Source organism: Cajanus cajan, chromosome 6, assembly GCF_000230855.2.
Source record: "Cajanus cajan strain Asha chromosome 6, NIPB_CcT2T_4, whole genome shotgun sequence".
Taxonomy (NCBI): domain Eukaryota; kingdom Viridiplantae; phylum Streptophyta; class Magnoliopsida; order Fabales; family Fabaceae; genus Cajanus; species Cajanus cajan.
The window spans coordinates 37,901,382-37,926,031 of record NC_138522.1 but is presented as its reverse complement, the minus strand read 5'-3'; the positions used below and the strand labels follow the sequence as shown (position 1 = coordinate 37,926,031).

The following is a 24,650-nucleotide window of genomic DNA, read 5'->3' as shown; positions in this document are numbered from 1 at the left end:
CCAAAAGAAAATTTCTTTAATTGGCTCTAAACATATATAGCTCTCTCATGCTGTATATACAGATGCTTGTCAATAGAAAAAAACTATTTTTGACTAAAACAAGCCTAAAGATTTAATTTTATTCCTTTATTGAATTTACTAATTGACTGATGCTGTTGACCGAATAACGAAAATGAGGTAAGTGGCAACTGATAGATACTGCCAAAAATGCCATGTCATGAATAGCCAAGCCTATAAAAGCAGCATTGCAGCAAGAAAAGAAAACCACACAGCATTGCCAAATAGAAACCAAAACCATGGGCATTGAAGATGTCCCCGTTGTGATTGTCGGTGCTGGCCCTGCTGGCTTAGCAACCGCTGCATGCCTTAACAAACTTTCAATCCCCAACGTGATCATTGAAAGAGATGATTGCCATGCATCTCTTTGGAGGAAAAGGGCCTATGATCGCTTGAAACTTCACTTAGGCAAAGAATTTTGCAACCTCCCCCACATGCCCTTTCCCTCTGATTTTCCCACCTTTGTTCCAAGAGTTGAGTTTTTGCGTTACTTGGATAACTATGTCACCTCTTTCAACATTTCCATCCGGTACAACAGGAACGTGGAATCTGCGTTTCTTGATGACAATGATGGAAAATGGAGGGTTGTTGTGAAGGACATGGTCTCAAATGCTGAGGAGGTTTACGTGTCAGATTATCTGGTGGTTGCAACCGGTGAGAATAGCGAGGGCTTTATTCCCAACATTCATGGCCTCAAAGGGTTTGAAGGAGAATACATCCATTGCAGCAAGTACATGAATGGAAGAGACATGTATGGCAAAAACGTCCTTGTTGTTGGCTGTGGTAATTCTGGCATGGAGATCGCTTATGATCTCACCAATTGGGGTGCAAATACCTCTATTGTTATTAGGGGCCCTGTAAGCCATTTCTCTCTTTGCATATCCTTTACGTGGAGAATGGAATCTTCTTATTTCTATAAAAAGAATGTAAAATAAAAAATACATAAATTGATCTAGAAAACGTGAAATATGATATATTATTTTTTTAATCCAACCTCGTTTACAGAGGACTCATGACTATTTATGTATCTAAATCTAAAACATATATGTGTGCGTGTTTAGGTTCATTATTTCACTAAAGAAATGGTGTACGTGGGAATGTCCTTGCTGAAGTACTTCAAAATAGAGAAGGTGGACAAGCTTATGTTGCTCATGAGCAAACTCAAGTACGGAGACATGACTGAATATGGCGTGGTGAGACCAAAGGATGGACCTTTCGCTCTGAAGAAAAAGGGTGGTACTACCCCTACCATTGATGTGGGTTGCATTAACAGGATTAAGAAAGGCCTAGTCCAGGTAGCTATTTAATTAGACGCACTTTAATTGGCAAAAATCAAAGTTTCATATGAATTAAAGATCGGATAATTAAATAATATATAAGTAGAAAATAATTTTTACCTAGGAAACTAATTTTGTAAAGTTGAATTAGACTCAAATTCACGCTTAAGCAAGGTCAGGGGTTTGAATCCTGCCTTGTGTATGCAGCCGCGTTAAATCTTGGGGCCAGCTATCCCACCCTTTGAGGTGCTTCCAACGTAGCGAGGAGATTAGTCACTGCTGTCGGCGGTGAATACTCCAGGGACGAACCAAAAAAAAAAAAAAAATCTACTATTATAAGATGATATGAGATCTATTCTAGATCCTTAAAAATGATCACCTATCATAGATCATTAAAAAGGTCACCCATCATTTAATCAATTTTATATAATTGAGTTATACTCAAAACTATTATTCTAAGAATTTTATTATATATATATATATATATATATATATATGTTTTTTTTTCCAAGCACCATTATTATTTCATATTAATTATTTCCTCATATCGGTTTGGTTGTCATCCAGGTTTTCCCAGGTGTTTCAAGCATAGAAGGCAAGACGGTTGAGTTTGAGGATGGGAGAAGTAGTGAATTTGATATCATAATCTTTGCTACCGGATACACTAGCACTGTGCTCAAGTGGCTTAAGGTGCAATACTATATATTATACATATATAGGGCATATAATTAATTTTGTCCCAACAAGTTGAATTGTAGATAGATTTCAGAATGTGTTAATGTTAACTGCTATTTGTGTGACTTTGATGCAGGATTACCAAGATCTGTTCAATGAGCAAGGAATGCCTAAGCCAGATTTTCCAAATCACTGGAGGGGAGAAAATGGTCTCTACTGTGCTGGATTTTCAAGGAGGGGATTAGATGGCATTTCTTTTGATGCACAGCGTATAGCAGATGACATCAGTTTCACTGTAAATGCAAGGAAGATACCTGGTGGCGAGGCTAACAATGCTTCCCTCACACTCTTGGAGAATTAATGAGTTCTTCTGAAGCTGTTGGTGGAATGTGAGTAATGTATTGTTATGAACACAAGGGATATCGATCACATGACCCATATATGGTTTTGGTTGCTGCTGCTGCTGCTGTTGGTTTCTTTCGGTGATCTGCTGTGTAATAATATATTATATAATAATTAAAAGAAAGAGATTTACAGAAAGTAGTATAGAATAAAATCAATAAATGAATAATATTTTGGCTTATATATATTATAGTTTTTGCTTTGCGTCTCTCCACCAACTTTCTTAATTTCTACTTGCTTTATTTATAGAAATATTAAATTGAGTTCGACGGTTTACTCGATTTCTGGTTTTATACATAACTCGAGTTTAATAAAATAATTCGACCACCCATATATATGCTCAAAGCTGGTAACCTTTTCTGAAATATTTTACATGGCTAGTTACCGTGTGGACATATATATATATATATATACCATATATTAGCTCCAACTGGTAAGCTAAAAGAGTTAAATATATCGGAATGGAACTAATTTTGCAATTTAAGAAGGTATTAAATGCAGAAGCAAGAAAGTCTTCTAGCACAACGAGATTATTTTCATGGAAATTAACCATCACTTGAAAACTACTATTCAAAATTTCTCAAAGTAATTTTTATTAAGTTAAATTACTTTTTTTTTTTTTACTTATGATATTCGATCTACAATTTTATTTCTTTAATTTTATAATTCTATAATTTTTGTCATCTTATTTTATAAATTTGCAAGTTTAATTTCACTACTAAATTATCATTAATTGATTTTGATAAAATTGTAATGTTAATCATGTCATGACATATTAGGTAAATATTATAAAATTAACATTTAATATTATTTATGATCTTAATTATAAATAATATATGTAAATCATTAAGATAAAAAAAAATAATTAATATAGTTATTTTTAATTAATTTTACCATAAATTCAAATTTTATTCCAAATATACCTTTTATTTTAAGTTTATTTTATTTAATGTTAGTTATAAATGAATGTATAGGAAATTTTGTTAACAATAAATGAACGATATAAAAGAAATTTAATCATGAATAACTTAAAAACTAATGATTGTTGCGTATAATTAAAATCGAAGAAGAATCTAATTTGTTGCTTATAATTAGGATCACAGGTAGATAATATCTATTTCGTATCTATTCTCATATCTATCTGTACAATTATTCGTTGAGTGAGTATTCACATATTTTTTCAATATCAACAGATATTTATGAGTATTGACGAGTATTTACTAAAAACATCTTAAAAATATTTAACAAAATTTTTTAACCATACACTTTAATTATTTACAATAGTTTTTTTTTCCTTTTAAAATTTATAAAAATTTGCAAAATAAAATTTGCATATAAAAAAGGTGAAGATTATAATTAAAATTTAAATAAAATCTGCATAAAAAGTTTGAAGATTATAAAATTAAAATTCAAATATTTCTCATAATTATATTAATAATAATAAGTGGATTTAAAAATTGAAGCTTAAATGATTATACATAAATCCAAATAAAAGATAATAAAGTATAATACTTAACTATTATAAGTCCAAACAAAGTTCAAATAAAATCAAATTCATACAAGTTCAAATAAAATCAAATTTATACAAGTCTAAATAAATTGAATATTAGCAGTTATGAGTATCCACATGTATAGATACTATGATGCTTATACCCTCCCCGTTAACATGCGAGTATAAAAAATATTTGTACCCGTTACTTATGAGTATCCATTTACTATATTTTTTTTTACTTGTTGCAAATTTTATCCGCAAATACATGTGGATACGAGTTTTTTGACATTCCTAACTAGAGGTAATAATATTTGGATTAAATTGCACTTTTACTTCTCTCTTTTACTTATAAAAGTAATAAAAAAAAGACAAATGAAAATGATATACAAATGAGATATTAAAGTTTAATTTAAACCAAATATTATTAATAGTAATTGTCATAACATCCATTCATCTCATGTCATTGACAATATAACAATTTTATTAGTCAATGGTGAATATTTAATTGAGAATAAAATTGATGAGTTGAATTACAAAATTACAAATTAAGGATCAAATGGATTAAATATTATAAGTATAAAAAGTGTAACTTAACTTTTTTTTTTAATATATGGTCATATTTTTTTTTTTTACCTTTTCTTCAAATTATAGGCATTAACATGTTGTATTAAGAGATATGGACATATTCTTATACTAACTTTGAATTTTTCACCTATATCAAGAATTTTTTTTTGTAAGCAAATAAAAAATATATTAAGTTGGTACAAGAGATACCAAAACTCATATACAGATCATCAAATAAATAAAGTGTTCTAGACAAAAACAAAATCAATTGATACATTTGGTTACTAAGTATTTATATTTTGGAAAAGTATAGATAAAAGATAACCAATCAATCATTCACCACCCCAACTAAATATCCTACTATTCTTATGTTGGTATAGAGAACCAGAAACCAACAAGAGAAATTCAAGTTTTTGACATAGAGCACAGTAATCAATTTACATATCCAAAGGGCCAAATCTTGTTCAAGTAAAATGGAAAGAAATTTGTTGCAAAATTCTTGTAGTTGCTCCAGTTTATAGGCCACATTAGTTGCTCTCAAAAAAAAAAAAAAGTTGTTGCTAATACTTGTATTTACTTGTCATTTGTTAGTCGTAGAAAGTAATCAATCTAGTTTGACATAAAATATTGTCTACATCCTCTTCTCCACAATTGCATAAATGATATTTAAAAGCACCTACAAAATATAAAGAGTTGCCTACAAACTAGATTAACCAAAGGACCCAACACATTGTACCACCAACACTTATTGTCTTCCAACCAATAACCACCACCTCATGTGCATCCTAACTATATATAAAAAAAAAAGGAGTGATGATACTATATTCACTCCTCCAATAAATCTTAGCTCCCTTTCATTACCATAGAAGAAACATAAGACATAGAATACAACATAGTCAATTATTGCACAACACATTGTAATAGTTTGAACGCACTAGAGTGAAGAAATATAAAGATTTGTACATGTGTGAGATTGTGTAATTGAGTATGGCTTAAAATAATTAATTTGTACTACCTATACTAATAAGATACATCTACTTTTCAGAGCTCATCACTTAAGAACCCATAGTTAAGTATGTTTGACTTAAAGCGATTAGGGATGTTAACCTTTTGGGAGGTTTCCCAAAAAGTATGCAAGTGAGAACAAAGTACCATAAAAAGCCTTGTCTTGATTTATGGGGATAGTTGATGATCCTAAGAGTGGGTGGACATCTTAGAAAAGGTTATCCACGGAGAGTTTTGACTGGCGAAGGGTTTTGATCAATGATGTTTTGTGTGAAGTATCATTGTGTGAAGTATCATTGTGTGAAGTATCATGAAATGGAGCCGCTAAAATGTCATAACTTGAGGGGTGTTACAAATGATATTAGAGTCTTGTTCTCTCTCATAGTATTGTGTGGTTTTAGGACGAACCAAGTGAAAGCTAATTCACTTGTAACAACCTGAATGCACCGAAATGAAGGGATACATAAATTTGTAGAGATGTGAGGCTATGCAATTGAAGATGACTTAAAGGAATTAATTTGTATTACTTATATTAATAAGATGTATCTACTTTTTAGAGTTGATTACTAAAGAACTCCACATTTAACTGAGTTTAACTTATTTACGAATGGATGGCCTTGTGAAAAATTTCTCAAAAAGTGTGCGACTGAGGAGTGTTACACACATGAACTAGTTTCTATAATAATATGCAAAGACCCAAATTGAGGCACCACTAGCAAATAAAGTATAAGAATTATTTTTGCATCATCTCTAGTTAGGATCGTGAGGTAAACATGATATCTTTCATAAGCTTATCCCCGTCAAACTAACCTCCTTTGAAGACATAAAGGTTTTTATGCCTCCAAATAGTCCATGTTATAGCACACTAAATTACATGCTAATTTTCCACCTCCAAGATTGTAAAGGGACTTGAAATAATAAAAAATGTTGTTTAGCATATATATATTGAGGTAAGGTTGCAGGAAAATTTAACCATGCAAGACATTACTTCCACACACCATATATCCACCATGTTGCATGTGCAAAAGATGTGAAATAAATTATATGTCTAGTTTGCAAAAGGAACATAACATCTATTGTTGATCTAACACCACATTTCTCTTTGATAGGTTATCTATTGTTGGTATGCCATTTTGGAAAATTCTCCACATGAAAATTAGAACCTTTGGAGGGACCTTAACTTTCCATATATGTAGAAATTTATCTTCCACCTAACTCCCAAGCCTTTTTGATTAGATATACATGTATGTTGTTTTTACCGTGAAGACCCTAAATAGTCCAAGCAACAATATCAAGAGTTAGTCTCACCTTTTCTATAGAGAAAAATTAGTAATTATCAGTAATGATTTTGCTAGACTTGTTTCCCATTCAAACCAGTTCCTGCACCATTTTAGGTCCTATAAAAGTTTAATGTATCTTTGTTGGGAAAATGGAGGCGATATTTATTTCATCAAAGGGGTAGCATTTGGGGGGAAATAATTGACTCCAAATATGGTATTTGGGAGAATTTGTATGGTGTAGAGGTTAAAAAAATGCCTCAATATGGTGGAAAAGGATTTGAACAAGGTATGTAGGGGGTAGCTCCAAATAAGATGGTTTGATAACATGATGGAATAAAAAGTTGGTGAAGGGGAGCAAGTAAGATTTTGCCATGATAATCATATAGGAGACCAATGCCTAACTGTGACCCACCCAAGGCTTTTCCAAAACTCAAAGCTACAAAAAGATCAAGTAATAAACATGGGATATTGGGTTGGTGAGGTATGGGTTTGGAATTTTAAGTGGAGAAGGAGGTTGTTTGTATGGAAAGAGAATCAATGGAGCAATCTATTGTCCATACTACAAAATATTAAGCTAGTTAAAGACATCAAGATACAAATCTGGTTGCATGGGGCCATTGGGGTGTATGTAGTTAATTTAGCATATAAAAGCCTTCATAATATAAAATTTGGTTTAGAGTTGGATACAATATCAAACCAGATTTGGCACTTAAAGATCCCCCTAAAGCTGTGGTCATGATTTGGAGGTTATACCAAAATGGGTTGCTAACTATAAACAACCATATTAAAAGACATGCATATTTGCCAGAAGGCAAGGGCACGTGTAAATTCTGCAATACATGGAAAGAATAGTTACACACCTTTTTTTCCCAAGTAGACGATTTGTTTATTATGGAAGGACATCTACAATTGGGCTAATGCATACATAATGCTTCTGGAATCAATGTTGTAACACTTAATCAAGTATGACATAAAAATATATTGAGTTGCAATGGTGGAGAGGGGTATGGTGCGCAATTGTATGAAACATATGGCAGTATAGGAATAATTACATATTTAAAGGCTTTGATGTTGATCTTCAGAAGTTAAAACAAGACATTGAGGCCCTAAACTAAAATTAAAATTGTTGAGACAAGTAAGGTGCATGTTGTGGTGAACAATGGCATGATAATAATGATGTGGTGGACACGTAATGGCAACATACATATAGAAGTGGTTTCAACTCGTGTGGTTGCTAAAAAACAAAAGTAATAGATAACGAGGTGTTATAGTTAGGATCCACACGTTGATGAAGTAAATAGCCAATAGTTTTGATTTTGTGGTAGGTATGGCATAGGGTGATGGTTTATTTTTGTTTTAAGTGCACTAAAATTGCCTAAATGTAAGAGATTTTGTTTTGAGAAAAAAGATATTTTACTTCTTTGGTTTTAGTTGTACCCTCCTTATAGTTTGGTAGGTCTCCGTGGCCATGTACGGGTTGGGTACGCCTTGTATCCTATATCCTCTTTTTTTAATGAAATTTTAATAGTTGATAAAAAAACACTTAGGTCAAACCCATCTATCATTGATCCAATTCCCCATACTATCAACTGAGTCATGTTGCTGTTTAGAATTTAGAAACAACCTAGGATGAGACACTGCTAGGCATTCTGGTTTAGTCCAATTATCCAACCAAAATCTAGTTGTGTTTTTTCCCTAATTTACAACTCACCAAACCTTCAAACCATTCAACGCCATTATCTCCACAACATACTTTACTTAAATCACAATACCATATTAATGTTTTACCATACACAATATTTGTTCATAAATTATACCATCCACCACACTTCGATGTCAACACTTTCCTCTATAAAGTGTCTAGTTGGTGAAAAAGGTTCCTCCTCCATTTTGTTGAGAGACACTACAAGAGAAATGCAAATTACTGACGAAAAAAAAATTTCGTAGGAAAAGTTATATTATCGATGAATAATTTTTGACGGATACAAATCTGTCAAAAAATTTATATTTCTGACGGATATATCAGTTAATAATTTTTTATGGATACAAATCTGGCAGAAAATTTATATTTCCAACGCATAATTTCTAACGGATACAAATCTGTCAGAAAATTTATATTTCTGATGGAAAAAAATTCATAGGAAAAGTTATATTACTAATAAAATATTTCTAACAAATTTATATTTATCGAAAATGTAAGAATTTTTGACGAAAATTGACAATCATATATTAAAAAAGATCATCAATAAAATTTTGAATATCTATATATATATATATTCTAATATATGTTTAGGGTTTAGGGTTTAGGGTTTAGGGTTTAGGGTTTAGGGTTTATATATATATATATATATATATATATATATATATATATAGAGAGAGAGAGAGAGAGAGAGAGAGAGAGAAGAGGAGGAATCAAATAACTCATAAAGTAACTCTTAGTAAAGTTATTCCGCTCAATAAATCATGGTATATGTTGAATTTCATCGATCCAATTATTAAATTAAAAGTTATTAATTTACTAATAATTAATATAGAAAAAATTGATTAGCTTTGGAAGAAATTATTTGCAAACAATATAGTTGAAAAATTAATTATTTTAAATTATTTAACTAGAATCTTATTGACAATTTACTATATAATCTTGATATTTTTATATAGCTAATATCTTATTTTAAATTTGATATGAAAATATTATGATATAATTAGATATGATTTTAAATTAGTATTTTATTAATGGTTGATAATTAGAAAATAAAACAAGGATAAATACATTTTTTGAATTCTAAATCTTATATTTAAGATGAATAAATATATTAAGTTAATTAATAATTTATTTAAAATATTAAAATTTAATTTATAAAAATAATATCTTAAAAGAGAAGGGTTATAATACCGGTGTAACTTTTACTAAGTATTATACCGCTCAATAAATTTATGTTAAATGTGAATTTTATAAATTCAACCGTTAGATTGAAAGTTTTTTTTACTCTTACATCATATATACAAAATTTTATATTAATTCAAGACGATTTGATACTTCATTCTTGTAAAACAAAATTGACGTAATATATATATATATATATATATATATATATATATATATATATATATATTTCAAATATACTAAAATATGAACATTTTAATTACCTTCAAGTTGTTGTTCAATTTTAACAAAATTTGATATAAACATATAAAGTGATATGAACTTTTAATTTAACGGTTGAATTTACAAAATTCACATTTAATATAAAGTTATTGAGCGGTGTAATACTTAGTAAAAGTTACATCGGTGTTATTATAACCCTTCTCATTTTAAAACATATAAATTATTATTTAAACTTTTAAATTTATAATAAATAATTTAAATTGTATCATAATATTAATTATAATTAGAAATAAGTAGATTATTAATTATAAAAATAAGTATATATAAATAAAGATTAATTAAATATAATATAATTATTATTATTAGTAATATAATTATTATTATTGGTAATATAATTATTATATATATTTTTATATTTTTATAACGGTTCGGACATATCAAAATGAGAGGGATCCAAAGATAGTATAAGTATGAGATTGTATAGTTGAGGATGACTTAAATGAATTAATTTGTACAACCTATATTAACAACATGCATTTGCTTTTTTGTAGCTTATTTCGTCAAAACTTTACAGTTAAGCGTGCTTGACTTGGAGTAATATAGGGATGGGTGATCTTCTGGAAAGTTTCCCAGAAATTGTGCAATTAAGGACAAAACACGCTAAAAAGTGAAGTGTCGTGAAATAGAATCATAATTGAGAGGCCAAATACAAGGGTTGTTATATTGATAAATTTATAAAAATTAAACACAAATTTTCTGACGAATTTATCTGTTGGAATCATATAGAGATTTTCAAACATATCCATCGGTAATTTCCGATGGATTTTTTTTTCGACACCCCTTTTGCTGACGAATTTGCATCCGTCAAAAATAGAGAATTTTTGACAGATATTCCTTTTTACCGATGGATTATGTCCGTCGAAAATTTGCATTTTTTTTTGTAGTGAGAGCAGCTTTGAAAGCAACATTCCCTCCTAAGCTCTTGTATATTTGTGGTATGGTTATTTTGTCTCAACTAACCTAGAAAATTTTCTTAGATCTTTATTTACAACCTCACAAGAACCTCTTCTAAATTGTCACAATTTGTTTTCTATTAATCTTGATATTTTGAAAAAGGACAGATAAAAAAGCAACAATGAGATTAAAACTGAATGGATCAAACATACCCTCCCACCCACATATAATGTTTTATGTTTTCAAGTGGCAAGCTTCTTCTTAATCTTGCTAATGAAGGTTTGAGGTCTCTATTTTCTTTGGATTTGTGCCAATAAATATACCCAAATAGATAAATAGCAAATGTATTGTTAAGTCTCAATTATACTTCTTTTTGGATGAGACTTATTGAACAATTCCACTCATCCTCTAAACCATTGCAATATAATTATTCTCTTTTTGGTTCATTTTGTGTGCAGATATAACTAACCCAAATTTAGCTAACAATACCTTAATACACCTCATTTTTTGTGCAGGTATTGAGCTAGAGACCTGAGGATTGAAGACCCATAGGATTGGAAATCTAAGAAGCTAAGGAGTAGAGAAGAGGTTCTGCGCCAGGCGCAAGATGACCTGCGCCGGGCTTGAGTGAAACAGAGTATCTCACCTCTGGAAGGCATTGCGCCGGGCGTAAAAGGAATTGCGCCGGGCGTGTCCTGAGGCAGATAGTCATAACCTTGAATTTACATGACAAACTATGAAATTGGAATTATTTTTTAGTCACGAATAGTCAATAAATGCTTATGTTACCTTCTAATCCCTGTGGATACGATAATTTTACTACTTGAACGACCAGTATACTTGCCGTGTTTGAAACCGTTGACAAAACAAAAGTAATTTAAAGTGATAACAAAAGTGGTTTTAACGGAAATCTCAACATGTACCAATTTGTAGTTCAATGGATACAAGTATGTCTCCAAATGGCACCTATATCAATAACTATTCTCATTAAACCGGCAGAAACTCCATTAACATATTATATTTTTTAACTATTATCGAGTAGGAAAATATCAAAATTAATCCAACCATACATAGAAATAACATTAAAGTGCATTATACATAGAACTAAAATATATTATTTGATGTCTCTTTCTATTATTAACATAAAACACAAAACAATTGTTCTCAATCATATATAATGTATTTAATTCCTTAAATGTATTGGTACTTGTGTTGGACTCTAGAATAAATGAAAAATAAGAGTAGATTATGTTAAAAATTTTAAAATGTGTATATTATATAAAAATAAATATATAATAAATTTTAAAAAAATATGTTTTATTATATTAAAAAATAAGATAATTTTAATATATCTCAAAGATATATCATATTTTCGTTTAATTTACCTTTATATTATTATTTATCATCAATAAAATATCACTCTTTTAAATTAAATTTTATCAGTATTTTTTCCTTTACTAAAATACCAACTTTTAATTTTATCTAAAATGTCTATCGCATTTATAATACTCATTAATGCATATTTTGATTCAAAAAATATCTCGAATCTTAGTTTTTGTTAGTAATTTAGTAAAATATCAATTAGTACTTCATCATGTCTCCTTTAAACTCTGTAATCATTTTCTCGTGATTTTGGTCGATAAGATCTTCATCCATACAAAGAGAAACTATGAGTATTTGAATTTCCTTTCCTCATCCTAAATCCTTAGATGATGATGGAGGACTTTCTTTAACTTTAACACTTTGTCTTTTTTTTTTTCTTTCATCATGAACACTTGTAGTTCCTCTACATATATTTCTTCTTAAGAACATCATTTAAGGATGTTAGCTTTTGATAGAATAGTAGTTCCTCTACATATATTTCTTCTTTAAGAACATCACTTAGGGATGTTGGCTTTTGATAAAATTTAGAACAAAGGAATAGTGGGATATATATTAAAGGATATAGAACACAAATTTCTAAGAAAAGTAAGTATTGCTTTAATAAGTTTGTTAAATTGATAGACAATAGTAAATGTAGAAATAAAAGGATAGTTGATTGGTGGAGTTTAGCTTGATTTACAATCAACAAGTGGCTTGTTTATAGGCTCTTAAAGTCAGTAAATTCTTTCACCCATGGTTATTGAGTTTTCTAGGCATTAGTTTTAGATTTATCTAATTATTATATTCTGGATTAGTATTCTAAACTTTACTACAAGTTTACAAGAATGTTCTTGGATATTTTACATATATTCTAGAAATTTAAATCAACACTCCTTGATGTAAATTTCAAAAACTCCAAGTTTGTGGTTGCTCAAACTTTGTTGTTTGGTATTGCCTTCATAAATTCATATGCTATTTAGACTTTTGTCTTGCAACACTCAAGCAAATTTTTCTTTGTTTTCTCCATTTCTTTGATGATTCTTCATAGCTTTATTTGGCTCAAGCATAATTTGTATTGCAAGTTTTATATATGTTTAGATATCTCGTCATTTCTCAAACTTTTTTTTTTCTGAGATTGTTGTAGTGGAATGGAAATGTTAATTTTAACAACTATATTCTTCCTAATTCCAAGAAGCATTTTCATCAACCTCAACATCTCTGTTGATGGTGAGCTTCTTTATTTGCAAGTTGTAGACTTAATAACTTTTTGATTGCGTGTTATCCTAAGGAGATTCCTCATGCAATCTTGTATTCTATCTTGTGCCTCTTTTGATTAGACATGTTTGTAGAAAATAGATCCAAATACTTATAGGTGTTTAGCTGATGGTTTTCTCCCACTCCAAGCTTTAATAAGAGTTTTATCTTGAACTACTTTAGTTGAACATCTGCTTAGTATGTAGATAGTAATGAAAATTCCCTCAGCCTAAAATGTGTAGTATGGACCTTTATCCTTTGTCATTGATTTAGCCATCTCTATGATTGTGTGACTAATTCTCTTAGAGACACCATTTTTGTGTGGAGAATATGCGGTTGAAGGTTGTCACTCAAAGCCTTCATCTTTACAAAACTTATTGAAGTCATAAATTGTATTATTTATCTCGATCATTTATAAGTACTTTTAAATATTTTTCACTTTGCTTTTTCCACAAGGGCTTTAAACATCTTGAGTATTCCAACGAATTCTAATTTTTCTATAATGAAGTGGACTTATATAATTCTAAAAAATTCTTAACTAAAGAGGATAAAATACTAGTTATTTTTGAAATGATAGTGTTCTCAGTGGTCCACAAATGTCAACGTGGATTAACTCTAGCAAGTCTTTTTCCCTCCAAGCTTTTCTAGTAAAAAATGATAGTTTGTGTTGTTTTCCAAGAAGACATTCTTTATAGGCTTCATTATTTTCTTTCAAAGTTGGAAGATCTCTCATCATATTCTTTTTGTATAGCAGCTTTAAGACTTGAGTATTGTAGTGGTCAAATCTTTGATGCCAGAGCCATGAATCATTTATTTGCACTCAGCAAAATATGTACCATATTGGAAATTTATCAAAAAAATCTAAGTTTCCTTTCTCTATTTTAATTTGGGTTATTTCCCACCTTTTGTTATCTTAGATAATGCATGTGTCTCTTTTAAAATGAAAAGTGTAGCATTTCTTCATCATTTGACCAATGCTCAAGAGAATTTTTAAAGATTGGGAACAAGTAGGATGCCATTAATGAGTCTCATACCTTTCTTAGTCTCTACCATGACAGAGCCTTTTCCTTGTTACTCTACCATGGGGGCATTTCCCAATAGTACTTGAACTTTGATAAGGTCATCACTTTCTTTGAAGATGCTCTGATCATTATCCATGTGATTACTGCATTTTCTATCTCTTCCTTTCGTTTCGTTATTAGAATATCATGTAGCATAAAATAGATATTGTTCATTGTCTTTCTTTTTGACAAAATTTGTTTGTTGCGGCAATTTTTCTCCACATGTATGAATTTCTTGCAATTTTGACATTGAGGTTTTCCATGATGCCAACAACATTTTTCCAAGTGACTTATGTTCTTACAAATGTCACATGAAAGATATTTTCCTTGACTAGTCTTAGAGAAACTTATAAAATTTTCTTTATTTTTAGAACTTTTCCACTATTTTTATTTTCTTCATATTCTTTATTTTGAGACCATAATTTGAGCATTATATTTAAAATGTATTTTTGACAGTCTTCTTCACATTTTTTCAATCTTTGTTCATTGGCTTCAAAGAGTCTACTAGTTATGTTACTGATAATGTAGACAATCTTTAATTTGTTCAATCGTAATTGCAATTGCATCATATTTATGGGAAATAGAAGTTAAAAATCTTCAACATTTTTTTTGTCAAGAATATTTTTTCCAAAGGCTCTCATTTGACCATCTATTTTTTTTTAATTCTAGAATAATAGTTTTTTTATAACCTCAGACTCTTTCATTTTTATTATTTCAAACTCTTGTCTTAAAGATTGAAGTTTAACATTATGTACCTCAAACTCGCCACTTCTTTGAAACTCATTTTGTAGTTTGTTCTAGGTTTTTTTTTACACTTGTGACACCCATGATTCTTGAAAATATTATGTCAGCAACTGCTTGTTGAAGAACAAGTAATGCCTTCAAATTCTTCTACTTATTTTCCTTCAACTCCTTGAGTTGCAGTAAGAGTTGAGATGTCTTTTGAAATAATGAACTCATTTTTTATAATATCCCATAAATCTTAAGAGAAAAATGTCTTTATTTTGATACTCCAAAAATTATAGTTTTTTCCTGGAAAAATAGGGATTAAGATAGATGATGGTTGATTGGTAGTAACCATAGGTTGAGAAAATATTTTAAAAGATTTGTCGAATATAGTTGAATATTTTAGAAGTATTGAAAAATACATGTATACCCAATAGATGACCAAACATAGTTATGATACCACTGATAAAATTTAAAACAGAAGAATGGTGGGATATTGAAGTGTATACATGACACTCATTTGTAAGAAAAGTAGGTATTACTTTGATTAGCATTCAAAACTAATAGAAAACAGAGGAATGGTGGGATATTGAAGTGTATACATGACACTCATTTGTAAGAAAAGTAGGTATTACTTTGATAAGCTTTCAAAACTAATAGAGAATAGTAGATGTAGAAATAGAAAGATAGTTGATTGAAGGAGTATAGCTTGATTTACAATCAATAGCAAATGACCTATTTATAGACTCTTAAAGTTAGTTAATTGTTTCACCTATGGTTCTAGAATTTTCTAGGCATTAGTTTCTATATTTATCTAATTATTACAATCCGCATCAGTATTCTAATCTTTTACTAAAAGTTTACAAGACTGCTCTAGGATATTTTACATATAATCAAGCTTGAAATTTACATCAACTTCGCTTTACATCTAGCTGATAGAGCCACTGACCTTTTTGAGTCAACAGAGCAATTATAAATCTCTAATAATATTAAGTCAAGCATTTGCAGCAAATGTCTTTTTGTAGTTAACACCAAGTACTTGATAATATCTCTTAACTACGAGCCTGCCTTCTACTTCTGTATTATGACAACCCATTTGATTGAATTTTATCTTGTAGATGCGTTTGACACCAATGATTTCTTTTTCTCTGGATCTATCTCGAAGCTCCCATGTGTTATCATTCTCAATCAACTTTTATTCGTTCACTGCATTCACCCGGCCATTAATTCTAAAATCTAAATGATTTGGTTATGCTACACCTTCAAAGTTCTTAGGTTCTATTGCTATGTGGTTGCACCATTTATAAATTTCTATATTTTTGTTGCAGATTTTGTAGAGTAAATTTCTTGAGATGTCTCGAGAGCTTATAAGGAACTTGAAATAAATTGTTTTGAACATCGTCTTCTTGTCTTGTAGTGTGTTGGATGCATCATGCAAATGTTTTGCTTTATGATATCTTCTTAATTCTAAGCATCATTATATATCTTCAAAACATCTATCTATATATATATATAAGATATACATGATGTTTTATATCTTGCTATAGCTATTAGACCACATAGTCTTGCTGATCATCTTTAGCCTCCAACTTCTCATAGTCTTCTCTTCCATTCACTTCCAGATGATGTAGCGAAGCAGACATGTCAACAATCTCGTGGTGGTAGGACTTGCAAACGAAATAGAGCACAGTTTGGATAACAAGCATCAACAGCAACAAATGAGACAACACCAAGAAACACACAATCGCAAACGCAGTTCTCGCCATCAACCCTAAACCAAACAGCTCCCATCCGTTCACCACCACCATGGTGATCAACAGTATCAAAAAGAACAAAACGTTGAGCTTCAGCGCAATCATTATGGACAAACCCATCTTCCCCTTTATCAATTCCTTACTCTTCACCATGGCTTCAAACCCATACGAACCTTCCAACGTGGTCACAACACTAGCCAATAGCCAAACCGCAGTGAGGTAAACATACCCACCCAAATATAAGGTCACAACGACTATGAACACAAGAATTGCAACGCTACCACTACTTTCTCCAATTGTAACTCCCCACATGGCTGCAACTAGCGCGGCCAAAACGTTGATAACGAAGAAAGCAACAGTGGTGCACAAAAAAGTGGCCACAAGCCTCTTCCAAACTTCAAGGTCGACAAGGGTTATAACGTTATAGAAGGTTACCTCTTTGGCGGTGTAGAAGGAAGCGACGTTGTAAACGACCTCGGAGGTGGAAAAGAGGGAGAAAAAGAGAAGGATAAGAAAGAAAGTGGGGCAATCAGAGATCATGTAAAGGAGGCTTTGGTGTTGGGGTTGGGTTAAATCCTCGGAATCGTGTTCATTTTTGGCGAAGAGGACTTGGGTTACTAGGATGCGAGTGAGGAAGAAGATTGAGAGAAGGAAGAAAAGAGTGAAGGTGATACGGGTGAAGATCTTCCTGTATGAAAATATGATTTTGTAGGATTCTTTGTAGACGCCAAAGAACCCAAGAAATTGCATCTTTTCTTCCTCTGCTTCCATGCTTTCCAACTTTTTATCTTCAATGGTATGAACAGGTGTGGGTTTTAGGCCAAGCTGACTATTTTATAAAGGAAGGAGATCAACATGCCCAATAACTTCTATGCAAAATTATTCAATTATGTTTATTTACTATCTCACCATAATATTAATTATTTCAGAATTTTTTATCTATTATTTATTATAAAAGAAATATAAAGTGTATAACTGTTTTTTATTTCCATTTTAATGGATCATTATATTCTTTATTTGTTAAAAATAAATAAATAAAAATAATCACTATTTTTTAATTAATCATTTACAATTATGATCATTCAATTTATTTATTTTTATTTTTATAATTTTTAAAATTAAGAAGTATGAAATACTTCTTTTCCTTATTAGTTCATAATAATATGAACAATTCTATTGATATATATATATACATCATTTACTTTTATTATAGGGCTTTTAATTAATCCAAATCTTGAAATTGAGAATTATATTTTTCCTCTTTTGAGACTCTTACAAAGTAATTTTAATTTTTTTTTTATTAATTTATATCATGTAAATTTTTTGAAGGCGTAAAACTATATATATATATATATATATATATATATATATATATATATATAATATATTGCCTAAATTAGTATGTACAACTTAATTTATTTGAAGAAGTAAAACTCCTTTACTATCAGTTTTTATTTACAAAATTTGGTCGAAACTTAAAATATGACAATCAACGAAGTAAGAAATATTCATACTTGTGAACAATTTACCTCTCTTTATAAATTCTTGTGCTCATTTGCGATAACAATTTACATCATAAGCGTGATTAGGCATGACAATCTAACCCGTCTAGTGGGTATTAGCTCGAACCTGCCCCGATTTAAACAGGAAAAACCTGTGTTTATCGGGTTCGAGTTCGGGTTTTCCCTAACTGATAAAATTGGAGGCAAGGGCAGGAACGAGAATGTTAATACTCGCCCTCGCCCTCATACCCGCCTCCGTCCCCGCCCCGCTTAATAATATAATTAAAAAATTATTTTTATATATATATAAACCAAAATTAAAAATATTTATATGTAAAAATTTATATTATTTTACTTTTTTTATTTTTTTAAAATTTTTCATATTTATTTAAAAGAAAAAAAGAAAAAAAAATAGGAACGGGGCAGGAGCGAGGGCGAGGGTGGGGCGGGAAAACTCAAACCCTGCCGGGAACAGGGATGAGAACCCAGATTTTACCCTAACGAATATCGGGAGTGGCAGCGAGGGCAGTTTAAATTTGAGGGGACAGGAGCGAGAAACTTAAAACCCACCCCGCCCCATGGCCATGCCTACACGTAATAGTATTCAATATACCAAAAATACCAAGTGCGTCATATATATGAAAGCGAACGTAATAAATTAATAATTAATAAGCGTCATAATGTTAATTAGCAGTTACTGTATACTGTGCAATTAAGTGAAAATTCATCTTTCGAAAAACTAAAAAATGGAATGATAAACAAAGTGAAAGCTAAGAATATGCCAAACTGCGGCGAAGATTACTAGTAATTAAGTATAAGAATAATCCTGCTGATTCATTCCCACACCAAACTAAGGGTTTGTCTGGTCGTTCCTAAACTCAAACTTCTAGAAACAATTTCTTTGGTCTCATATTTATGGAACGACACTTTCTCTCACCGACGATTATTACGATGAAAACTGATTATTTTTTTAGTTAAATATATTTTTATACTCCATTAAATATAATAATATTTTTTTAAAATAAATTGTCCTTGTTTGATTTCTCATTCATAGAAATGTATCATATGTGATCCTTATTTTTATAAATGAAGAATTAAAATAATATAATCTTTTATTCAACAGAAAAGGACATTTTTTTTATGAAAGACAAAGAACATCACATTTTAATAAATAAAGGATTAAAAAGAGGCAATTTTGTATATATTCAAGAGACTTAAAACAAATACTATATATCTTATTTACAAGGATTTAAAATATATTTAATCATTATTCTTTATAATTGTATTTGCCTAATATATGTCATATAGTTTATACATCAAATATAGATATTCTTCCAATTTCCAAACACGAAACACAAAATAACCGATTCTTAAGAGTTAAACTATTCCTGACCTGACCCAACCCATGCCTATTTATAAGGCCCAAAAACTAAACTCTTATAACATGAGACCATCCAAATTAAGGAATTTGGGAAACACTAAATTTTGAACCTTCCTCATCTTTTCTCTTAGGGAATAAATATCCATTCTTGATAAAAAACATGACCTTCAATTTATCTTTACAGACATGTTATATCTCAACCTTCACATTCTGATTCGGACGAGAAGGATCTTGAGTTAGTAGGGATAATTTATTTAAAAAATAATAAAATAATATATATATATATATATATAATTATGATTCATTGATATTATAATATTAAATTAGTAAAATGACATTTTTAATAATTTTTATTAAATACAAATTCAATCATTTTAATCATTATATTTGATGATATTATTAATTATATCAATCAAATTATAAAATTATTTGATTGATCATAATATCATTTTTATTTTAAGGTGTAAAATGATATTTAAAATAAATGTAAATATATATTGTTAGATAACATATCTAAAAGAATACAAGTCATTTGAAATTTGATATACATGATCAAAAGTGTAATATTATCAAATACAAAATGTTGAATCGACTAAATTTATATTAGGTGTGTGCATGGTTTAGTTTTTTTAAAAAAATTGTACCGAATTGCACCACACCATTTTAATAAAATGAACTGATTTATAAATTATGTGAACTACTTTAACAAACCATTTTAAAATTGAACTACTTTAATAAACAAGTTTATAATCAGTTTAAAACTAGTTTCATAACTAAACTAGTTTTTGAACCAATTTTAAGAAATAAAGCAGTTTTAAAACAGGGTTTTTTCTCTGTATCAATGCTTACAGGAATTTCTGCGACCAAATTCACCATCTACTGCGTCTCGGTACCATTAATATTATATAATATAATATTAGTGATATGATATGAAATAAATAACAATTAGAAGCCATGAAGATATAAATGATTGAAACTAGAAGTTATGAAGCCGTGTTTCACTGATCAAACCAAAGATTTAGATGTCAATCAAGTACATGATGCATACAAGAATCTTATGGCACTGGAGTTGATGAATCCAACCCCATATGAAAACAGCTGCACCAATCCAGTGCTTCCACCCAAGCCTGAAGAGAGGATTCACAACTTGCCAGAATTCTAATTCTGTTACTTGCATCTGATTCTTGCCCTTGACAATGAACTCAGTCAGGAGATTTCCTAGGCTGAGCAATTTGGGGCTTTGGTTTATTTGTTGTGCGTCGTGACGTGCGAGACTACGAGATAGAGTGAGTGAGATTTGAGTGTTCCGTGAACCTGAACAAATCTTGTTAAAAAAATAGGTTCAGTTTTTAAGTTTTATTTTAAAAATTAAATCCGGTTCAATTTTATTATAATTGGTTCCAGTTATTTTTAAATGGTTTGGTCTGGTTTTGAATTCAATTTGGTTCTTTTAGTTTTTTTGAACAACCCTAATTTATATTAATAAAAAAATTATTAAAAGTGTCATTTAATTAGTTTGACACCATAATGTCAATAGATCTTGACTCTGTGTATATGTATAAATCAAGATAAAAATATTATATAAAAAATAATTATTAGGAATGAAAAGTGAATCGAAAAGGCTAAAATATAACATAAAACTAAAAAAAATACAAGATAAATGTTAGGATGCAAGCAAAGTCTCACATCATTCAAATAAAAAGTTGGACATGAGTTTATATACACACAGTAGTCTTCGTTAAATGAGAGACTTTTTGGGTGGCATCCAAAAACAAAACCATTAGGGCTGGGCCCAAAACAACTAATATCTTAACAATATGGAGACATGTGTATGTTTGTGGTAACCCCCAATGCACAACAAGTGGTATCGGTGCCTATAGTCTGATCAAGTGACCGGCTCAACGAGTATGATAGCTAACAGGTGGATCCAAGTTTGGGATATCCATCAATGGTCTGATCAAGTGACCAGCTCGACGAGTATGATGATTAGTAGGAGCGGCGGTGCAAACACTTAGAGCATGAGTGAGCTCTTTGGGCCACCAATCAGTTTGGGATCTCTTGTGTCGAAAGTCTTCTTAGCAGTGAAAGTTGTTGAGGGGAGGATTGTTGCGATACAAGCAAAATTCCACATCATTCAAACAAGAGAATGGACATAAGGGTGGTATCTAAAAGCAAAACTCCGAGAGTTAGACCCAAAGTGGACAATATCTTACCAATGTGAAGACATGTATATGTGTGTGGTAACAACAAATGAGAATTGAGGAGAGTGAGTTCAAAATATTAATTTAAAGAGAAAAAAAAAAAAACTCATGACACAAAATACACGCTACTAACCCTTACTAACTAGTTAAAGCTCCACTATTTAGTTCAATGCGAAGAATCAACACCAAATAAGTATTACTAAAGCTTAGATACATGAAATAACTAGATACCATATAGGCTGCATAAAGGCGTCCTTAGCTGGATTTCACTTCATTAACATATTTATTCTCTCACATACATTTCTTAAGACACCCATAAATCAGTAAACATATATATTTGAAGATCCATACAGATACATGCATTATGTTTGATATATATCTAGCAATTAGACATGGTAATCAAGATTAACATCCTTAGTCTTCAGTGGCTCATAGCACTCGTACACTTCAAGATGATCCGACAAAGCAGACTTGTCAACAATCTCACGGTGGTAGGACTTGCAAACAAAATAGAGCACAGTTTGGATAACAAGCATCAACAAGAACAAATGAGACAACAGCAAGAAACACACAATCCCATATATTGTTCTGTCCATCGACCCTAAGCTGAACAACTCCCCTCCATTCACCACCACCATCGTGAACAAAAACTGTATCAGAAAGAACGAAACATTGAGCTTCAAAACAATCATCACGGACAAACCCATGTTCCCCTTTATCAACTCCTTACTCTTCATCATCGCTTCATACCCATAAGAATCCTCTAGCACAGTCACAACACTGGCCAATAGCCACACCACAGTGAGGTAAACCAACCCAACTAGATAAAAAATCGCTATGACCAACAAAATCGCAGCACCAACGTTTCTCACACCAATTGTAAGAGCCAACATGAGCGTAACCGCTCCTGCCACAACGTTGTAAACGATGAAGGCAGCAACGGTGCACAAGAAAGTGACCATGAGCCTCTTCCAGACCCTGGGAACGACGCTCATGACCTTGTTGAAGGAAACCTCTTTGGCGGTGTAGAAGGAAGCGACGGTGTAAACCACCGCGGAGGTGGAGAGGAGGGAGAAGATGAGGAGGAGAATGAAGTAAACGAGTTTGAAGAGAAAGAAAGTGGACCAATCGGAGGAGATAAGGTCGAGAAGCTTTTGGTGTTGGGGTGTGTCACGGGGGGTTTCGGTTAAGTCCTCGGTGTCGTGTGCGATTTTGCCGAAGAGGGTGTTGGATACTTGGATGTGGATGAGGAAGATGAAGGAGAGAGGGAGGATGAGAGTGAGGGTTATCTGGCTGAAGATCTTCTTCCATGAAAATATGAGCTTGTAGGATTCTTTGTAAACCCCAAAGAACCCTAGAAGTTGCATCTTTTCTTCTTCTCTGTCCATGCTTCTGTTCTTGTTTAAGTGCTTCTGGAGAGAGACTTAGAGATGAGTAGTGTTATGAGGTTCCATGGTGATTGATTGTTTTATAATGGAAGGAGATCAATATGCCAAATTAGCAGTATTTATTTTTAGGTTTTTATTAAAGATATTTTATGCTTTATGTAAAAAAAAAAAATAAAGATTAATTCTTTTTCTATATGCGTGATCAGAAAGTTAAATTCTTTAATATGTGTTTACAGAACACAGTTAGTTATTTACCAATTATTCTTGACTTGCATGTTATTGACTCCAAATAACTCGGTTGCTTGACTTGTATGTTGACTTTGTCAATTTAACTATATGATCCAAATCTTTCCTATGTTGAACTCTCATGTTTAGAAGTTATGATTAATTAATTTACGTATAATATTAGGTAAATTTATTTAAAGAGATAAACCTTTTTAATATTTTTTTATTACTGTGAAATTTAAAACTTAAAATCTTACTAAAAGAATCTCACTATTTATAAATTATTTTAATTTTTGATTAATTTCCATTTTTAATTTATTGATGTTTGTTGGTCTAATTAATGTTGAAATTGATTCTCAAGTTTCAATATTTTGATTTTATGTCTTGATAAAAATGACATTGAGAGAAATAATCTTAATACAATCAAATTTTGAAGAAGACTAGTTTTTACAAAAGTGAAATTCTCTTAATATATTGTATGTTGTTACTTCTAAAATGACTAATCTTCTCATTAGGCATTTCAAAAAGTGAGATAACTGGCTCCAAGATTTAACGCGACTGCATACACAAGGCAGGATTCAAACCCCTAACCTTACTTAAGCGTGGATCAACCCCTACCACTGAACCATACGCTTGGAGTTTGATAGATTGATACTATTAATTCAAGGCAAAAATATTGTGATATATAAACGAAAGAGAATGTAATAAATTAATAATTAAAAAGCATCATAAAACCTTAGTAATTATACATATTCGTACATTTAAAATAAAATTTCAGCTTTCCAAAAATAAAATAGTAATCCAATTTTAAAAAATTTGATATATATATATATATATATATATATATATATTTTGTGGATTTTGAATAATTTGATTGTTATATCACGTTAAGCCAATCAAAGAGAAAATATATATATATAAACTTACCAAAAAAAAATCTTTACAGCTAAAGTTACTTTCAAAAATGAGTTTATAATTTAATTT

At 30.6% G+C, this 24,650-nt stretch overlaps 3 protein-coding genes across 3 annotated transcripts; 1 reads left to right on the top strand and 2 right to left on the bottom strand.

The window, feature by feature from the left end:
- The first annotated feature begins 251 nt into the window (after nucleotides 1-251).
- On the top strand, nucleotides 252-2,592 carry LOC109789853 (putative indole-3-pyruvate monooxygenase YUCCA11). The gene is made up of 4 exons (XM_020348888.3): nucleotides 252-914; nucleotides 1,119-1,352; nucleotides 1,902-2,024; nucleotides 2,146-2,592. Exons 1-4 carry the CDS (start codon nucleotides 297-299, stop codon nucleotides 2,368-2,370), a joined length of 1,200 nt encoding a protein of 399 aa, XP_020204477.1. The 5' UTR covers nucleotides 252-296; the 3' UTR covers nucleotides 2,371-2,592.
- A 13,298-nt stretch (nucleotides 2,593-15,890) lies between these two features.
- Nucleotides 15,891-18,101, bottom strand: LOC109789852 (uncharacterized). Its single transcript, XM_020348887.2, has one exon. The coding sequence runs from the start codon at nucleotides 17,738-17,740 to the stop codon at nucleotides 16,766-16,768; it is 975 nt and encodes a 324-aa protein (XP_020204476.1). The 5' UTR covers nucleotides 17,741-18,101; the 3' UTR covers nucleotides 15,891-16,765.
- Nucleotides 18,102-22,196: 4,095 nt separating this feature from the next.
- On the bottom strand, nucleotides 22,197-23,529 carry LOC109789856 (uncharacterized). The gene has a single exon (XM_020348893.3). The coding sequence runs from the start codon at nucleotides 23,439-23,441 to the stop codon at nucleotides 22,440-22,442; it is 1,002 nt and encodes a 333-aa protein (XP_020204482.1). The 5' UTR covers nucleotides 23,442-23,529; the 3' UTR covers nucleotides 22,197-22,439.
- Between the last annotated feature and the right edge of the window lie 1,121 nt (nucleotides 23,530-24,650).